This window comes from Clarias gariepinus, chromosome 12 (genome assembly GCF_024256425.1).
Source record: "Clarias gariepinus isolate MV-2021 ecotype Netherlands chromosome 12, CGAR_prim_01v2, whole genome shotgun sequence".
NCBI classification, from domain to species: Eukaryota; Metazoa; Chordata; class Actinopteri; order Siluriformes; family Clariidae; genus Clarias; species Clarias gariepinus.
In genome coordinates, this window is record NC_071111.1 from 3,163,411 (window position 1) to 3,184,273 (window position 20,863).

The 20,863-nt window shown below is 38.0% G+C and overlaps 1 protein-coding gene across 1 annotated transcript; it reads left to right on the top strand.

The window, feature by feature from the left end:
- The first annotated feature begins 1,138 nt into the window (after positions 1–1,138).
- LOC128533921 (scavenger receptor cysteine-rich type 1 protein M130-like) lies at positions 1,139–19,101 on the top strand. Its single transcript, XM_053508156.1, has 20 exons — positions 1,139–1,444; positions 3,525–3,587; positions 3,898–4,200; positions 4,660–4,974; positions 5,081–5,395; positions 5,485–5,805; positions 5,931–6,245; positions 6,923–7,228; positions 8,253–8,318; positions 8,728–9,033; positions 9,197–9,253; positions 9,360–9,497; positions 9,580–9,678; positions 13,404–13,466; positions 13,762–13,827; positions 13,938–14,015; positions 14,134–14,196; positions 14,286–14,348; positions 18,146–18,205; positions 18,900–19,101. The coding sequence occupies exons 1-20, from the start codon at positions 1,228–1,230 to the stop codon at positions 19,013–19,015; spliced, it is 3,330 nt and encodes a 1,109-aa protein (XP_053364131.1). The 5' UTR covers positions 1,139–1,227; the 3' UTR covers positions 19,016–19,101.
- Positions 19,102–20,863: the final 1,762 nt, after the last annotated feature.

Consider the following 20,863-nt stretch of genomic DNA (forward strand, 5'->3'; position numbering starts at 1 on the left):
ATTAATTTATTTTTTTGTTGCTGTTGTTGTTGTTTTACTTTACAGCAGTGATTCCGTTAGTGCACTCACGCCCACTTCTAACACACACACAGCGCCTGCGTGCACAAACGGAAAAACTTATCTGTCAGGATTTATTTTTACGTTTTTTAAAGGTAAAGTGCAGGTTAATGTGTTTTATTTTTACTTTATATTTTGTGTTAAATATTTTTATGTATTTATTTTTTTGGGCTGTGGAACGAATAACTTGAGTTTCCATTATTTCCTATGGGAAAAATATGGTTTACGAGTGTTTTGGAATACGAGCCCACTTCCGGAACATATTATGCTCGTAATCCGAGGTTCCACTGTATTTAAAATGTGTCTACGTAAGGATATTGGAGCTTTTGCACACGAGCGGAATTGCTTTTATCGGGCCAGCTGAAGCAGGCCAGCTTCTTCATTATCACCTCATCTTTAATGAAGGCAGACAAGATTGAGATTACTACACATGTCGCAGGGATAAATAGAGGGGTAACATGGACCACACACCTCTCACTCGTATCCCACTTCTAATCAGTACACTGATGAGGTTTTCCCATGTCAAGAACACCACCCTGGCTTTGTTTATTCGGGATGCAAAGTAAGTGTGTGTGTGTGTGTCTGTGTGTGTGTGTGTGTATGTTCATTCTCTAACAGGATGTTTGGTGTAGAGTTAAAAGTGAACATCCTGAAATGTTCTGATGTAGACATGGTTTATTATACTGTCGGGTCTTAATGGACAGATTATGTGTGCTCAGCCTGTCCTGGGAGGATCTTATTCTCACTTTACTCAAATCTATTTTTCTTCAGGATTTATAGTGATTATTTGTTCATGAATTTATTAATAATGTTTAAGATATGTTGTTATATTTTTAATGACTATTTATTTCTGATGTTTATTTTTTATGAATGCTTCTGGAAGCTATTGATGTGCATGGACTCCTTGATTAGTTGCCTGTGTGTATGTGACTGCATAATTTTTATTTTTTATTTTATTTTATTGGTAATACAGTTTAAAAAAAGTTTTTTATGAGCGTTTTCAGTTTACTTATTTCTCCCTGAGGTTGTGATACATTTGCAATCTTCTCTCTCTCTCTGTCTCTCTTTCTCTTAGGCAATGTGAGAGTGGTGAATGGCAGTCGGTGTGTTGGGAGAGTGGAGGTTTTTAAGGAGGGACAGTGGGGAACAGTGTGTAGTGCTGGATGGGACATGAATGATGCTGCAGTGATGTGCAGAGAACTAGGCTGTGAGGAGCCTGTTAATGTGCGCTACCTTGCTCATTTTGGACATGGATCAGGACCGATCTGGATGAAGGGTTTGGACTGTAGTGGATCAGAGTCAACATTGAAGAACTGTAGCACACTGGGATGGTATGAAGATTTCTGTAAACACGAACATGATGTTGGAATCACCTGCTCAGGTAAAGGTTTAATCATCATACACCACCAGTCCAAAAGAAATAAATTAATTGATGGACCTGTTTTAGGTGCAGAAAATAATTTGGCAATAAGATTTTGCTGAAATTACTTGAATTTTGTAACCATTCAGTGTGATGTTCAGTGTAACCATTCAGTGTGCATTATAACCTTTTTTTCCCCTGATTTTCTCCCTAATATAGTCGTGTCCAATTCCTTCCCCCCACATTAAGGCTACTTACTACCATTCAGCCAGAAGGTTTGTCACATGTTTCCTCCGAATCACGTGACACCAGCTGACCTCTTTTTTTTCGAATTGCTCGCGCACCTTTAGGGGCTGCGTAACACACTCGGAGGACAGCGCTATTCTCTTCCCCCGCGTGCACGAGCTCACAGACACAGAGCCGTGATTAATGTGGGAGCACTAAGTATCTCTCATCCCTCCCTGATGAAAGAGCTCGGCCAATTTAGCTCCCTCGAGAGCTCCGGCTGTGAGAGGTTACAGCATCACCCGGGAACCGAACCAGCGATCTCCGGATGATAGGGCGAGCACTTTACCACTGCGCCACTCGGAGGCGCATTATAACCTTTAAGGATAATGCTGAATCATCATTTTCTGATAATGCTTATCAGAAAAAAAGGCTTCAAAGATGGACTTTGGAGGGCTGAAAAAAGGTCACGTAGTCTAATGAGTCCAAATTGATCCTATTGTAGAGTGAGTGAGGGTAAGAAGAGAACTGCATGAAGCGATGCACCCATCATGCACACTGGCCTCTGTACAACACTCTGGCAGTGTTATGATCGGCGGTTGCTTCAATTGGCCAGGTATAGGCTCAGCAAATGATATGGCAATAAAACGAAGTCTACATTACTACTAATATCTAATTATTTTGAGTCATACACATTCACATTTTATGCAAACTTCCATAATTCTCTGTTGATTGTGTAAAGCTGCTTTGCAACAATGACAATTGTTAAAAGTGCTATGCAAATAAAATGTAATTGAATTTAATTGAAAGTGGGCGGCACGGTGGTGTTGTAGTTAGCATTGTCGCCTTGCACCTCTAGGCTCCGAGTTCGATTCCTGGCCAGGCTCGATTCCCGTCTCTGTGTGCATGGAGTTTGCATGTTCTCCTCGTGCTTGGTGGGTTTTCTCCAGTTACTCCGGTTTCTGAATGATCAGGTTATCACTTTATAAATTTTTACTTTCTGGTCATATTCCAAGTCTCTGATTGTGAAAGAATGGTTCCGGGAGCATGAGAAATTATTTTCAGACATAAACTGGCCACCACATTGTGTGCTATATTTAAAATTGAATATTAGATAGTATTAGTATACTATATTATTAGTATTATTATTAACTCCCCTTCTGAAAGCATTGGGAAAAAGGGCAAATTCAACCATGAATCCACCATTATGAATTATAATAATCAGGAGTTAAAAAAAAAAATCCACTTGAGTACCTGTATAACCTGAATCAAAATAACAAGAACTGTCCCTGCACTCATACAAGCATTACTTTTGGACTGAAGTCACTGACTCATAATCCAGCCGGCTTTAATTGTTGTGATCCGTGATTTTCCAGATTTTTCTCCCTAATTTAGACATGTCCAAGTCCCACCCATCATTAGGGTACTCCTCAATCGAGGCTACTACGACCAGTCAGGGAGGGCCAAAGAATTTCACGTCTCCTCCAAGCCATGTGATGCCAGCCAACCTCATTTTTTCGAATTGCTCACTATACTACAGTATATACTGTTGGAAGCAGCATAATTAACACAGAGGACAACACTATCTGCTTATTCTGCTTGCGTGAGCTCACAAACGCTTGAGATTGACTGAGAGCCGCGATTGTTGTGACAGCACAGAGTACTACCCATCCCTCCCCTGTGAGAGAGCTCAGCCAATCAGGTCTCTCCAGGCCCCTGGTTGTGGGAGGCTACAGCATCATCCGGAATTTCTAGATGATAGGGCAAACACTTTACCACTCTGACAATTGGGGTCCAGTTATTGTGACTCTCAAAACAATATTTCTGTAACTTTGATGTTCATTATGAATTTACCAATACAATTATGTGTGTTTTAAAGTAGAGAAGGAACCTACAATTTATGATGACACCATTACAGTTGATCAGAAGACAGTTATACTAACAGGTACAGTATGATGATAATGTGACAGTTTTGTGCTGTCAATCATAAACATAAATTACACCAAAGTCGATTTACTGTCAGTGATTAAATTGTGACAGACAACATACCAGAGTACTGTGATGCTGTTCTTAGCACTAGGTCACAAAAATTATGGAGAAAGCTGAAGAACGAAAGGAAGAAAATAAGAAAGAACCCATTTAAATTTTGTCTTTTTTGTCTAGACAATTAAGTATATTTATGTTGATTATTTTACACAGTGATTCAGCGAACCTGATCCTTTTTTCCAACTAACTTTATTTTCTCACTCTCTAAGATGGCGTGAGGTTGGTGAATGGTGGAAGTCGCTGTGCTGGGAGAGTGGAGGTTTTTCATGATGGACAGTGGGGAACAGTGTGTGGTTCTGCCTGGGATATGAAAGATGCTGCAGTGGTGTGTAGAGAGCTGCACTGTGGGGAGCCTGTAGATCTGCGGTACTGGGCTGAGTTTGGACAAGGATCAGGAGAAATCTGGATATATGATTTGTACTGTAGGGGATCTGAGTCAACACTGAACAACTGTAGCTCACAAGGGGGACATGTCTGTGATCATATTATTGATGCTGGAGTCATCTGCTCAGGTAAACGTCTGTAAACGTCAGGATCGTGTCATTTAATGTCCATGATATGTATGTTCTGTGAAATAAAATATTATTGGATTAGTTTTATTTTCCAAAATCATGCTTTACAAAGCTATATATAATATTGTAATGAAACTGTTATTTCAATACCCCAAGTGACCCTGTACAGCTCAAGAGGTAGAGAATAACAGAATGAATGAATAAAAAAAATAAAAAAATTTTGGAGCACATACTTGGGCAGTTAGGTGTTGTTCAAATGGAACTTATGCAACAAATGACTGTATTTAGAAAAACAAAATGCCATTTGTTACATTCTTGATTTGACAAAAAGTTATTTTTATTTTTGCATTAATTTTAAGTGCACTTTAGATCTGTTTAAAGTACATTGCAACTAAATTTTTTTTATATTCAGTCTTGTTGAAAATGTGCACAATGTTTACAAAATTAAATAAAACACAGAGAAAAAACCAAGACTGTCTGCTGGTCCTCACCGGTGTTCTGGGAGAGTGGAGGTGTATCATGGACGTTCCTGGGCCCCAGTGTGTGATGCTGACTTTGACCAGCAGGATGCAGAGGTTGTTTGTCAACAACTGGGCTGTGGAATTCCTGTGAAGGTGCTGGGATCAGCTGCTTTTGGCCGAGGGGAGGGTCAGGTGTGGACAGAGGAGCTTCAGTGTAGAGGAACTGAATCTGAGATTGCCTTTTGTCCAACAACATCTTCACTCAATCACTCACACTGCTCCCATGACAACGATGTGGGATTAATATGTTCTGGTTAAGTATCATGACATAAAATCTTGTTAAAGACCACATACCTGTCAAACATTATGATGTCTTTGTTAATGTTCCTCTTTCACTGAGCTTTCGGCTGTTTGTTCAGGTCACACAGAGGTGCGGCTGGTGAACGGACCGGACTCCTGTTCTGGTCGAGTGGAGCTCCAGTACCTCAGTGACTGGGGCACAGTTTGTGCTGTAAGCTGGGATATGAGAGCTGCAGATGTTCTCTGTGCACAGCTGGGTTGTGGAAGTGCTGTGGCTGTGGTGGAGGTGGACTGGTTTGGGGAGGGGAGTGGCCACATCTGGGCTGATGTGTTTGATTGTCAGGGGAATGAGACACACCTATCACAATGTGGCGTCTCATCATGGAGTAGAGTTGCATGTTCTCATAAACATGATGCTGGAGTCATCTGTAATGGTGAGATATTAACCTCCATTAACCTACACCACGTTAGTGAATAAACTCAGTGTTCATTAGAATATTTAAATTATGTCCTTCTGCTTCAGGATCATCCATGGCGTTTCATGAGGGGCGAGTGCGGTTGTCTGGAGGGAGCGAGTGTCAGGGGGAGGTGGAGATTTATTTCAGGCAGGACTGGAGGAGAGTTCTCCTGGACTCGTGGAGTCTGTCTGAGGCGTCTGTGCTCTGCAGACAGCTGGGCTGTGGCTCTGTGCTGAACTACCACTCCTCTCCATCCACCACTGAACACAAACACATGTGTGTAACGGGTTTCAGCTGCTCTGGGAGTGAAGCTCATCTGGGGAACTGCAGCAGTGCACAACCTGTCAACTGCAGCTCTGGGGAACAGCTGTACATCACCTGCTCAGGTACGCAGCACAACACCGACAAATGAGCAACTATTAACAACAGTAATATGCTCTTTTAAAATATTCTTATTAAATATACAGACTCATCAAATGTATTAGAAAGTTATGTTCATTTCATATTTTAGACCCTAGGTCCATTAGGCTGGTTGGTTCTGGGGGAGACTGTGCAGGAAGGCTGGAGGTTTTCCACGGCGGCTCGTGGGGGACAGTGTGTGATGACTCGTGGGATATCAAGGATGCGCAGGTGGTATGCAAACAGCTGCAGTGTGGAGTGGCCCTCAGTACCCACATACCAGCCTGGTTTGGTCCTGGAACTGGGTCCATATGGCTGAATGAGGTGGAGTGTGAGGGGAACGAGACGTCCCTGTGGAACTGCAGATCTCAGCTGTGTGAAGAGGGGGAATGTGGACACCAGGAGGACGTAGGAGTCGTGTGCTCAGGTACAGTGTGCTTTATTTTACAGCATTATCTCCATGGGTCTGTATTCTTAATTTGGGGAACAATCATCCAATATTCTTCAAAAAGGTAAATGTAAAAGGTTGTTATTCATAGAACTGTGGTTGTCTGATCATCGGATGACCTCCATGTACAGTGTGATTCAATTAGATTTATTCTTACAGAGTTCTGATAAATGTCTGGTTCCCAGTCGGAAGAAACCATGCCATTTAACTAACTTTTTTTTAAATAGTGCTATTCTGTATTGAACAATCTTCTGAAAATTACACCTGCATTCCAGCCACCAGTAAGTCCAGTGCTGCAGCTGCAATGATGCAGTGCTGGAGTATAAAGATATACAATATACATAAAGTTTGGGGCATCAAACGAGTGCAGCAGCTTGGGTAGCCTAGAAGGGTCTGTTTCTATCTAAATAACAACTGGTAAATTGAGGGGATTAGGGGCTTAGGTTTGTAGATATGACATGGTAAGCTGACACACAGATTGTTGAACAATTGACAAACAAAATGAGTACAAGGCCTGCAGATGAATATCACCGTCCCTAATTGTTAGGAGGTTAAAATACATTTGTGTGATCAGGCACAGTGTGATAATTGAGATTAGACCAGATAAATACTGTATGTATAAAACATACTGTATGTATGAAATGCTCTTCTCCCAGAGTTTAAAGAGATACGACTTACAGACGGCTGTCAGGGGAATCTGGAAGTGTTCTACAATGGAACCTGGGGTAATGTGTGTCACAATCAGATGGATGATGAGACAGTAAACATGGTGTGTCGAGAGCTGAACTGTGGAAGACGTGGCAGTCTGTCAAACACTGAAGCAAGAGTCAAATCTGCTCCTAACTGGCTGGATGATCTGAAGTGTAGGAAACACGACTCTAATCTGTGGCAGTGTCCATCTTCACCCTGGGGACAGAACACATGTGATGATCATGAGGATGTGGCTCATATTATCTGCACAGGTGGGTGAAGTCAGACTTTCTGGTTCAGTTCCATAAACTGCTGTTTCATTGTGAACAGTGTTTTAAATAATAATAATAATAATAATAATAATAATAATGTGGAAAATGTCTGAGCAAAGTCTGCTTTGGACTTGTCAGGGACTGGGTTAGATCAGTGGGTAAGACATTGGACTACAGTACTGATTGGCAGGACACATATTTAAACCCCAGGCCCACCTTAACAGTCTGCAACTGTTGACCAGTGTTGGAGGACGTTACGTTTTAAAGTATCTAACAACATTACAAAATTACTGCCATTAAAAAGTAATCAGTTACATTACAGCGTTACATTCTGATAAAAGTAACTAGTTCGAGTACTTTTCCATTGCAGAAAATAAAAACTCCTGTGTGATTCCTTATGAATGTTGTTTTAAGACCTTTATTATTATTATTATTATTGTAATTATTATTAAATTATAATCTGTTAACTACTAATCACCTACGTGGTTTCGTGCGGTGGCCGTAAGTACGGTTCATCATGATTCACCGCAAATTAGGTTTCCATCTTTCTACGCATCGGTCCTCGCATAGTTAAACCGCATGGGTGGAATAGGGGTATAACAGCAGAAATACCTTTAATGATTCGGTTTCCATCTTTCCGTACGTCGGTCCTCACATAGTCAAATGCATAATATATAGGGGTATAACAGCAGGAATAACAGAGGGGGGCAGGTTATCAGGGGCGGGGCTTGTAGGACAACTTTCACACACACACACTAACGGATTGGGAGTGACTGCTGTCTGGCTCATGGATTACATAAATTGTCTGAATAATGGATTAAATGTTTAAAAACATGGATGAAAATAAATAAATAACTGAGAACTTAAATGGCGGACGTAACACATTAGATTTCTCGTTACATCAAAAAAGTACTCCAAGTTACACCCAACACTGCTGTTGAACAGATCAGATCTATAATGAGGTAAATGAAATGAAATCCTGCATGTGTAACATTTAATTAATGTGTGTATTTTATTACTGCAGATGATGAAAAGTCTCTACATACACAACAAAAGTGTTCTCCAATTCCCTCTCAGAAACACTGCTCAAGTAAGGAAATATAGGGCAAAGCTATAAGTCTACATTTTAATGCATTCCTTAATGTAGAATTCACACACAGTAATCCTCACAGTAGAATTCCCCAGACACAGTCTGGGTTAATTTAACACCATGTTGCATTTATATAAGTCCAGTTGGACTTAAATGAACTCTAAAAGAATTACATTAAAACAAATAATTTTACTTACAAATTATTTAACTTTACTTACTATTATTCACTTTAAATTACCATGTTACATATTTTTTAATTATTACTCATCAAAGAAATTACAGAAATGTAACATTCTTGTTAAACCCGACCATGTTGAGTGTAATATGAGGTTCTATAACCATAGTGTTGTAGTTCAGTGTGTGAGTGGAGCTGTTCTTCAGTGTTGGTGTGTTTCCTCATGTGATGTAGAGCACTGGTCTCTCAGGCTGAGTGGAGGAAAGGGAAGCTGCTCTGGGAGATTGGAGGTGTATCATAACGCTACGTGGGGCTCCGTTTGTGATAATCAGTGGAACATCAGTAACGCTCAGGTGGTGTGCAGACAGCTGGGCTGTGGCTCGGCGCTGAGTGCTGATAGGAATGTTAGCTTTGGTCCTGGTGAAGGGACTATCTGGCTGAACAGAGTGAAGTGTCGAGGGGATGAGATTCACCTGTGGGACTGTCACCATTCCCTGAAGAAACACACTGACTGCTCTCATGCTGGAGTCACCTGTGCAGGTCAGAGGGGTGTGCTAACTTTTCAGCTTTCTCTCTCCACTCACTACACTTTTCTCACAGTGTTAAGACTTGATAACTTTTTTATGATCTTAGATGTTAGCTTAAAAGCTCAGACACTAAACTAATATAGTTATTGCTATATTATTATTTTTTCTTTATGTAGGTACAGAAATATTCCCCATGTCCAGCCCTACACCCACCACCACCACCACCACATTAGGTATGTATATTTGTTACAATACAATATTTGTTACTGTTCAACATTTTTCTAAATATTTGTGATTACAGTCTTATATTAAGTTCCTTTTCTGTGTTTTTGACTTCAGGAAGAGCCACTCCAAATTCTCCATCACCTGGACCTCCATCCACGCCTCCACTGGTTCTCCTTGTGTTGGGAATGCTGCTTTTCCTGGCCTTAGTGCTTCTGGTGGTACTGTTTTACCAGAACAGAAGCCTCAGGAGAGGTACCACACATTCACACAGTTTATTTTCTCTATAACACTAATTATTATTATTATTATTATTATTATTATTATGCACTTCCAGTTGTCTCTAAGACGAAGCGTAAGACTCAGCCTGAGGCAGTCTATGAGGAGATCAACCACAGTTACATCACTAGAAGAATCACAAGCTCCACTCAAAGAGGTGAGTGATATGTGAACTGAATTTGCAACCTTTCAGCTGTTTCTCTACAGTTACGCAGCAAGAGGTTGAGCTGATTGTCAGAAAGATGAAACCATCAAATTGTGCTCTGGACCCTTTTCCTACAGATTTGGTTAAATCCAACCTTTGTGCTATAAGTCCCCTGATTACCAGGATAATAAATCACTCTCTCCAGACTGGATATGTTCCCGCTACATTGAAATCTGCTGTCATCAGACCACTTTAAAAAAAATCCACCTTAGATCCAGAAGTACTTGCAAACTACAGGCCCATTTCTAACCTCTCGTTCCTTTCAAAAGTGCTGAAAAAAAAGTAATTGCTGCACAGCTTCAGTCTTATCTAAAACCAAATAATTTGTTTGAGAAATTCCAGTCTGGTTTCCGCCCCTGCCACAGCATGGAAACAGCTCTGGTTAGAGTCACGAATGACCTGCTGATGTCGGCTGATGCTGGTTTTCCATCACTTCTCATCCTGTTGGACTTGTCTTCGTGCTTTGTTACTGTTGATTACAACATTCTTCTTTACAGATTACCTCACACTGTTGGACTCTCTGCCTGTGTTTACAACTGGTTCTCATCTTATCTTACTGAAAGAATGGAGCATGTTGCCCTGGGAGAGGCTAAATCCGCTACACACAATATCACCTGTGGTGTTCCTCAGGGCTCTGTACTCTGTACTCCTATTTTGTTTATATTGTATGCTTGCCCTGGGCTGTATCATCAGCCAACATGGTATTTTATTTCATTGATATACTGATGATACTCAGCTCTACCTCAGTATAAAATCAACCTCCTCTTCTACTCTGCCATCATCCACTTTGACCATCTGTTTGGAGGAGATAAAGTCATGGATGAAGAAAAATTTCCTGCAGCTGAACAGCTCCCAGACTGAAGCTATTTTAGAATGCTCTCCTTGAGTATCTGAGTACGCCACAGACTGTTGATGCTTTTAATCTTATTGATCAAATTAATTTGTAGCACTTTTTTTATTATTACATCTATAAAAATAAATGAAATGTGTTCTTCCAGGGAGGCATCTTGTCGAGGGGAAAAAAGGAAATAAAAGTTTAAAATGATCAGCTTTCTATCGCTTGTTTGCACGTCTCATGATTTCATGTCACCGTGTGGGTCAATTAACTTCGTTCTAGTTTGTGAGTGTGGCAGGGGACCAACTGTGAAATTTAATGTGAAAGAGCGCTGAAAAGCTTATGAGGACAATATTTTTAAGTCTAAAACTATTTCATACATGATTTTACACTCATAAACTGATGACATAGCTGTATTATTATTAATAAAACATAGTTTGGTCCCATCATAGTAACATGCAACAGACCTTATTCTTCTTTTGGACATGGTCAAATCCCACACACACACACACACACACACACATACAAACACACACACACACAAACACACACACACTGTGGTGTAACAACCTGATCACATGGTGCGTCTTAGCTTGTATTGTTAGTTAAACCGTGTTGCTTTGACATTGTGGATAAAAAGATCCTTCACATTATTATCAGTCTAAATAAATCCACTGAATCCAAATCTAGGATCTTGTTAAAAGTTGAATGTGAGATGTTACTGGGGCTCAGCAGATCAGTACTGGGGCACGTGCCCCGGGATTCCTGCAGGAGACCTGAGGTGATGTCCATCTCATCCGCTCCCTCCCCATCTCGTACAACTGAGTGGGAGAGCTTCAGTCAGTTCCCTGCCTCGTTCACAAACTAGAATCAGGGCTGGAGATTAATGTCCCACACGGTGACATGAAAATATGTGGCACGCAAAAGAGTGATAGAAAACTGATCATGCAAATGTTATCACCATCCTGAGCATTCAGATCAGTGCCGCCGCTGGCAGGATGTCACCCCGGGTAGCTGTCACTAAATCCACCCGGTGTGTGTGTGTGTGTGTAAGTGCATGCAAGAGTGCAGGCTTTCCTGTGCAGGTGCATCCCCCTTCTCTCTGCCTTACTCAATGTGTGTTAGTGTGTATTAGTGTGTGTTGTGGTGCAGTGACTCAGGACCAGTTGGACAAGGGGACTGATGATGGTATCTTTGCTCGACTCTTGGTACTGCAGAGTTTTATAATGGAGTGGGCGTGGCTCGCTCTCTTTTAGATGTTTCCAGAATTTAATGTCCCTGTAGTGTATTTTTATCAGTAACTGATCTCGGCCTTATTCTGCCCTGCACGTGTTATTCCTGGTGTTTCTATTAAAATCATTTGTTTGTCCCGTGTGGACTTGCTGGTGTGTGAGCGAGACCCACATTTCACTGACACACAGGGAGATGGGTTCAATCACTGATTTAAATATTTTGAGACAAATTCTAATTGGAATTTCTACAAATGTTTGTCTTTTAATGGTATATAATCATATGTAAATGTTTAGTTATTATAAAGTTCAGTCTCGTGTGTGTGTAGTTTAAATGAGTGTTTTGTTCCCTGACAGCTCGATTTTTTTGGAAGATGACAGTTTCAGTCTTGCTGAGGTTGAGCGTCAGGGTCCAGGTCTGACAGGACTGCTGCAGCAGGTCCAGGTTGTCCTGTAGTCCCTGAGCGCCGGGGGACAGCAGGACCAGGTCGTCTGTGTACAGAAGGAGTTTAATCTCTGAGTCGTGTAGAGTGAGACCAGGCGCGGCAGACCGCTCTAGGACAGAGGACAATTTGTTTATATATATATATATTGAATAATGTTGGACTTAAACTGCAGCCCTGTGGCACTCCGCGCTCCTGAGAGATGACACGTGTTTGTTTGTAGGTAATTCTTATTCCACACTCGTCTTCTCTGTACATGGACTTAATGAGATCATATGATTTCCCCCCTACACCACTCTCTACCGCTCTAGAGAACAGGCCTCGGTGTCTAATGAAGTCAAAAGACTCGTAAATCAATAAAACAGGCCAATATTTTAGAGTTATTTTAAATAATAGGGTGTAAATGTGATCAGCTGTGTGGCAGTTTGGGAGAAATTTTTACTGATTTACTGATTTTTACTCAGGACATTGTAAAGTCTCAGTCTCTCTCTTACACACACACACACACACACAAACTCTCTCCCTCTCTCTCTCCAGTTACAGTATAAATGTAAAATCCCAGAGAAACACACTCTAGTTCCCCCATAGTGCCGTTTTGATTGTTGGATTTTTGCTTTAGAATATTTTTGACCCCGTCTGGTTGTATGGATAGTTTTTGATGGATTTGTTAGACCTCACTTGTACAATAGAATCTCACGAGAATGGCAAAGATCACGCTGGTACTGTGTGTTTTACCGCGCGGTCTCGAGGCATGTCTGAATGAAACCGTGAGAAACATTTACATAAAGGTGAGGTGTGTCTGAATTACAGAAACAGTGGAGGTTCTAGTGTGTATGGTGTCCTGGGGGAACTCACCTTCAGCACTGCCAGAAAGAAAGAAAGAGAGAGATAAATAAAGAGATAAATAGAGAGATAAATATCTGCCAATGTGGCCACTGGACAGAAAGACTGTCTGTTATGAACTGATAAAACTCAAAATGTTAAATATCATACGTCTGAAAAAGGCCTCTGTGTGTGTGTGTGTGTGTGTGTGTGTGTGTGTGTGTGTGTGAGCGTGCATGCAAGAGTGCAGACTTTCCTGTGCAGGTGCATCCCCCCTCTCCCTGCCTTACACCCGGTGTGTGTGTGTGTGTGTGTGTGTCTGATGCCTGTCCTGCTCTTCTCTAACAGGAAGTCTCCTCTCTGAAGAACAGCATTCTGGGTATGAGCATGTGGATGATGAGCTTCTCTCAGGTAAAAAAGGCCAGAGTGTGAGTTTGTCTGACTCCATTAACTGAAAGATATTCGAATTGCAATTAAAGATGAGAAATGACTAAATGTGTCCTTTCTGAGACGTGATTATGATGTATTGTATAGAAGAATTACAGTAACTCCAGTGTTTTAATGCTGACACATGAGATCTCACAATCAACCTCATCTTACTTTAAGCTTCTGAAATCCCTCTTATCACATTTATCAAAGCTTCTTTGGATGAGGATTTTATTGAGTATAAATGTGTTTAAAAACACACAAACTCTTCTTTTTCCAGTAAAGTCTGGGATTGGGGAAAAGGCTGAGTATTATGATGATGTCATCGACACCAGTGACTTCATAAGTGGGTGCAGTTGTTAACTGATCAGATAAATTGAGTGACTTGACATTAAACCATGAGGTCAGAATGTGATGGAGCTGTTTGTACAGAGCCTCTGCTTTTATTTCATTTAGGTGATACAGGAAGAGTTGAGCCACCAGAGGACTACGATGATGCCGTCACTGCTGGACCCATCGCTGATAACGTGGAGGGTGTGCTTCTGTTTTTGGATTTGTTTTAGAGAGCACACACACACACACAAATCCACAGTGTACAAACTGCCACTTCAGTAAACTTTAAATCTCTTTAAATCTCTGTGTTTTGGTGTAGAGGATGAAGCTGAGAATTATGATGAGGTCATTACAGCTGATCAGAAGTCAGTTATACTGACAGGTATGATAATAATGTGACAGTGTTGCATCCAAATGATCATTAATGACATTCATGTGGATTTAATAGCTTTTATCTCTACATTCTGACAGAGGACGTGTCCGAGAACTATGATGATGCAGTTATGGCTGAAACAAACACAATCATCACCACAGGTCAGGGAGTTTCTCTGTTATTAGAAAAAATCCCCTTAAACATTTCTATAATAAACTTTAAACAATGTGCTGCTGAATTCTGCATTCTGATTGATGTTGATTCATTTTCTATAACAGCAGCTCTGACATACTGCAGCTGTAAATCACAGGTTTATATTAATGCACTCGTTCCACTACATTATGGTTTCTATAGTAACAGCTCATCCGCAGGGACGTGTACAGCAGACGCTCCACAATAACTGATGAAAAACAAACACACAACAAAAAAGTCTTGCTATAAGTGTAGTAAAGTGTAGCTCCAAGAGCTCACAGTGCTGAGACGCTAAATGCTGATTAACATCAACATCTCGTCTGCTGCATTTGACAGAAGTCACACTCACATCTAAAAGAACTCAACAATTCATAATGTGGAGAATTAATTCATGCATTTCATTTCAAATAATCACAGACGACTTTCTTTTTAACGTAAAGTTTAATTAATCTTTTTTTTTTTACTTTCTTATGATGTACATTTATTTAGAAAAGGCAGGAGGAAGAGTTGGAGATAGCAGAGCTAAAGAGATTGAGGTTCTCTTTGGGAGTGACAAGGATGGATAGGATCAAGAATGAGTTCATCAGAGGGACAACCCACGTTAGATGTTTTGGAGATAAAGTCAGAGAGGCCAGATTGAGGTGGTTTGGACATGTTCAGAGGAGAGATTGTGAATATATCGGTAGAAGGATGCTGAGGTTGGAACTGCCAGGCAGGAGGTCTAGTGGAAGACCAAAGAGGAGATTTATGGATGCAGTGAGAGAGGACATGAAGTTAGTTGGTGTGAGAGAAGAGGATGCAGAGGATAGGGTTAGATGGAGGCAGATGATTCGCTGTGGCGACCCCTGAAAGGGAACAGACAAAGATGATGTACATTTATTTGTTTTCATAATGCTGCTGCGATACAAGTCACATCCACATCTAAAACAATTCAGCAGTAAATAATGTAATTATTGTCATTAATAAAATTACTTCTGTCTATCATTTTATCTTACAGTCCTTAAATGTATGTATGTTTAAATACTAATAGTTTAATACCATTTTCCATTAATTAATTATTAGAATTAGTGCCCCATCTGCTGTGTAGCCCACAAGTGGCACCATCACGTTCTATAGAGTAGACCAGCTTCAGAAGGTTCTAGGTTTGGCAAGAGCCAAGAGTTAAGTGATGCACTGAGTCAGAAACCCAGGACACAGTAGTAAAATTTAACTATTTATATTTACTAATTAAGGGTGTGTATGGTTAACAAACATCACAAAGGGAATGCAATTTACATTAATGTTTTTAAAGAGAACTCTAGTGATGCATTCGATATGTAACTAAAGTAAATAAAAAATGATAATAAAAGATTGCACACAAAGAAAATAAAACCAGCCCGGTCTACTAGAGTCTTGGTGCTCCACTTTGGATCATCACACGAATTTCCATTCGGTTCGTTATTGTGTGTGGACACAATCCTTCCTACCGCACTTGAAGATCAATCAACTTGATAGTATCTTATGGGCTCGTCATCCATGACAGGGAAAAGTAATCCAAAAAAATCAATTCGAAAAGGTTCTGGGTCCAGTCTCGACTAAAAACCTGACCTATAGATATGGTCAGAATCCCCAAAATCAATTCACCAATTAAATATTACAATGGCTTATGGCACTGGTTGAACTACTGACAACAAAGTAAAATGCAATAAAAAACATAAAATATCATAAAGCTTAGGTTAAATAATAATAATAATATAAATCATTCACAACAGTAATACAATGTGACGTAGATGTACATCACTCAGAAAAATAGATGCCACATGTTATCATTAACACCGGTGACATTAAACACGTGGCTTAGCATCGGACAATTAGCTTAGCAACTAGCAAGTCTCCAGGCTGCTGTCCACGCTAGAGCAATACAAACCAGTAGACTGTTAACATGTTAGACCCTCACTGTTGCACTCATCAGATAAATGTCATCACATTTAACTCCAGGAACAATTTGCTATGATTTGCTCCTAATCGTGAGGGAAAAAACACAAATCCATTCGCTTCTTCAAGTCTAGAAAGTTCCAGCGCTGCGCGCGCGTTCTTTTGACCTTTCACCCAATAGGGACAGACAACCAGCTGGGACAAACCATTTAGTAAATAACCACAGGGGGGATCTTTAGAAACAACTGATTTCAGGACAAACCACATGCTTGCACGGGGGGATTTCAGAGTCTGTCTATTTGTCTACTTCCATCTTTCACTGTCATAATCAAAACCTTTATTAGTTTGGATTCTTTAATATTACTTTAATATAATTATTATTTTACATCATTTTAGTAACCAGTCTATAATTTTCTTATGGCTAATTATGAACACTGGGTTACAGCTGCATTTAATATAAGCCACACCCACATCTAAAACAATTCAGCAAAATGTATTTTACATAATGAATTAAGCAATTTAACAATATTTTGGAACCTAAAAATCTACATTAATATCACTGAACAATAATGAATTAAATAATATTTAATGGCTTTTTATTTAATCTATTCTCTGTAACATATAATTATTAATTTCTACAAAAGTATCACTTGAGCAAATCCAAACTGAATTTAAAAATGCTGATGAAAAGAAGCAACAAGTTATAATTTTAAGCCCTTAAATGAGATTGACATGAAAAGTGTGGCAGTACCACCTACTGGCCCAGAGTGGTACTGCAACAGAGGAAGGGAAATACACATGAGCTCCATATATGTACATATAGCACTTACACTCATGTAATATTAATATAAAGTATTAATAGTAATAAAAATGTTAATAGTGAATATTTGAATTATTAATTAAGAAGTATTTAAATATAAAAAATAATGTAATTTAAAAAGGTGTAATATAATAAAACTATTTAATATAAAATGTACTTCATTAAATAGTTAAGACATTTATGCATTTATTAATTTAATGTGAATAGCACCTAGTGGTTACACGAAAGAGAAAGTTTTAATTTATATATACATTTTAAATTAATTGAAATCATTAATGCATTAGTTTTCCAAATTAATCTGAATGTGACGAGGAAATAAAAATTCAATCTTGCCTGTTTGATTTTAACATCACAATCTACAACTAAACAAATTAAGAATGTTGCCTTAAAATACATTTATAATATTTATAATATTTTTACAAAAAATAAATACAAACATGAATCAATCAATTAATAAATAATCATGTAGATAAGGGCTAAAATTCCATCTTATAAAGAGTGATATAATTTCTTCTCCTCTTACTGCAGTAAAGCTCCAGCAGGCGACTTCATCAGCTCTCACCTCCATATCTCAGTGGTTATAGTGGAGTCTCTGGCTAGTAGCTTTCACACACTAATGGGAAAATGCACCGTTCCTATTGGTTAATCCTTTTTCTCACTACAGCAGCTGGTAGACAATAAATATATATATATATATATATATATATATATATATATATATATATATATATATAAATATATATATATATAATTTAATAATAATTTAATTAACTAATAAAAATTTTAATAATTTAATAGTGTATAAATTTAAATATTTACTTTTAGCTCCTCACATGCATGGAATCCTATTATAATTTAGTGTTAATATAAAATCAGTATAATCAAGTTAATATGTAATAGTTTATATATTTAAATTATTTCTGTTATCTTTATTTTCCATATAAACGTCGTGTTCTACTCAGTAACTCAGTATTTTACTATAAGATCAACACACACACTGGTTTATTACTTCTTCATTTATTTGTTGATTAGACAATCCAGAAGATTATGATGATGTCATCACTGAGGAACAGGATGGAGGAGAGACAGAAGGTGAGTGACTTCTTGTTTATTCTGTAATGTACATAAGTGCACAGGCAGCAAAGTCAAAGATTAGATTATATATGATTAGATTATATATGGTATATAATAAATATCAACTTTCAGAAGAGTTTTTAGAACAAATGTTCTCTCTGTTCTGTCATTTAACAAGTGCATTTATTAAAGAGTTTAGATAAGACCTACTGTAAATATTACCTGTGATATATAATATAAACATCAGCTGACTGTTTTTAGAACAAATCTCTGTTCTGTAATTTAACAAGTGCAGCCAGATTTATTACACACTTTAGATAAGACCTGTATATTTATGGCTCTTTTACTTCCACATTTTTATAAACACAATCTTGTAAGGACTGGAATCTATTTATTCCAAACATTTAACAGGAAAATAGAAATGTAATACTATATAAAATGTATTATTGTTTTGTAGCATTTCTACAGTTGAATCAGTTTGTAAAATGATGTGAAATTTGATGGACATCTCTATCACATCTTATACACATGGCCTGTGTTAATATTAAGAAAACTCATCTGATAAATGTCCTCTATTCTCTTCATTTATTGTTTAAAGATCAAAGAAATCCTACATAGTGCATCATTTACTGTATTTGAAGGTTTTACAAAACAATGACTATTAATCCAATACAAAGGAGATATTAAAGAGGTAAATGTGTTTATTTTACAGAATATGATGAGGTGGAGGAGAAATCTCAGAAAGACAGGGACCATGTGACTGAGACACGCCCCCAAAGGCCTTTTCTCAGGAAATTACATTTCAACTTTTATAAACACAAACAATGATTTGATTCTACTTCCAATAATTTCATGCATTCTGAACCATGTTCATTTTCTCACCTTGTTATTAGCAAATAGATTAGGGAGAGTTAAACCAGCTCCATTATTACTGAACCAAATGTTTCCAGCTTTCCTTTTACAACACATTTCTGACAATTCATCTGAATATCTTGTCTTTGTAAACAATATGCAAGCAATATATACGTCTAGGTTTCATGCTGTGTGTTTAACTATAAAACATATCATTGAAATGAATGTTTTGTTGCAGTCTCTATTAGGGAGCTGTGTATGTTGGAAGTTTCATTACGGATTCTCAGATTTTCATGTGAAATTCTCAGGTTTTCTTCAAACCCTCCAATTTCTTTCCTTATTCTCAGGATTTTGTTTAATAATCGAATATTTCTTTAATATTCTCAGATGTTTGTTTTGTGATCTCAGGTTTTATTCAATATTCTCACTTTTTAATGAGTGACGACTCGTTAATTTTAATGTTAAATCTTAATAAACAATATACAAGTAAAGGTGACTTTTTAGCCTCACAGAATGAGAACAATTCAATATTTTGCATTATGCAGAGTTTTATTAGCTTTTTCTCCTATTGTGTAACAATCATCTATTTTTATACAATTAATGAAATGAAAGTGTTTTAATGTTTATTATTTTTGTATATTGTGATGATCTGTGTTTGAGTTGAGTAAATCACATGCAGGGAAAAATTAATATGACACAAGTGTATACTGCTCTACTGCACAATGTTTATGTTTTTATTGTGTTTATTTTAGGTTTTTTTTTTGAATTACAAATCAAATGTCACTGTTCTTGTACAATAACAATAAAGATTTTATTCTATTCTCAGAAACTAAAAAAATAAATAAATCAGAATTAAACACATGATGAGGACTTACATTAACACCAACATTACACACATCATAACTCCAGATATAAACACTATTATTCATGGGTTCATATATCATGGAATTTTTTCTTTCATAATCAGTGATAACATTAACATTATGGTATTTGCTATTTTATTATTAATAATAACAATAATTCTGCTTCTTATTATTAATCAGCTGCCTAATTACAGCGCCCTCAGCAGGTCAACTGCAACAAAAAGTTTCCCTAAACTGAAGTGATTTACTGCCATCTAGTGGATGAAATATGTTATAAAAATCCACATCATTATTTTAAGAAATGATTATTAATTTGTAAACTAAATATTGATGATTATTATGATGAAATCCAGACTAAATGTATTTGCAAAGTTAAAAAAAAAACATACACTGCTTTACAACACACACACTGTAGAAAATAAAAATCTACATGAACATTAGTAATTAAATAAACGTATTTAATAGTACTGTAGTTTTGTATGACTATGCACTCACTTTCTCTCTCTCTCTCACACACACACATACACACACGCTTATGTTACTAAGAGGGGACCAGGGTTTCTGCTTATTTTAAAGAAACAAAATTGATGTAAAATTTTCTTTTAAGGTCTTTTTTTTTTATTATATCTTAAAATAAGCATTTTTTTATTTTTAAAACATATGCCAAGAGGGGACCTGACACTGAGTTACTTCTACCAATCCAAAGGGGATGTCCATAGATTGTAGTGTAAATCTCTGTGAAGACGCAGAGACTGTTGTCACACACCTTTTCTGACTTTATTTCCATGCAACTGTAAGCTTCTGAACATTTACACATTATCACTCCTGCACATATATTCAGACTGTATACAAACCGGATTCCAAAAAAGTTGGGACACTATACAAATCGTGAATAAAAACTGAATGCAATGATGTGGAGGTGACAACTTCTAATATTTTATTCAGAATAGAACATAAATCA

Coding starts and splice junctions, on each gene's coding strand:
- LOC128533921 (XM_053508156.1), top strand. CDS start 1,228: ATGAATGATGCTGCAGTGATGTGCAGAGAACTAGGCTGTGAGGAGCCT. Junction 3,588..3,897: donor GAAGACAGTTATACTAACAG/GTACAGTATGAT, acceptor TCACTCTCTAAG/ATGGCGTGAGGTTGGTGAAT. Junction 14,349..18,145: donor AAACACAATCATCACCACAG/GTCAGGGAGTTT, acceptor TTTGTTGATTAG/ACAATCCAGAAGATTATGAT.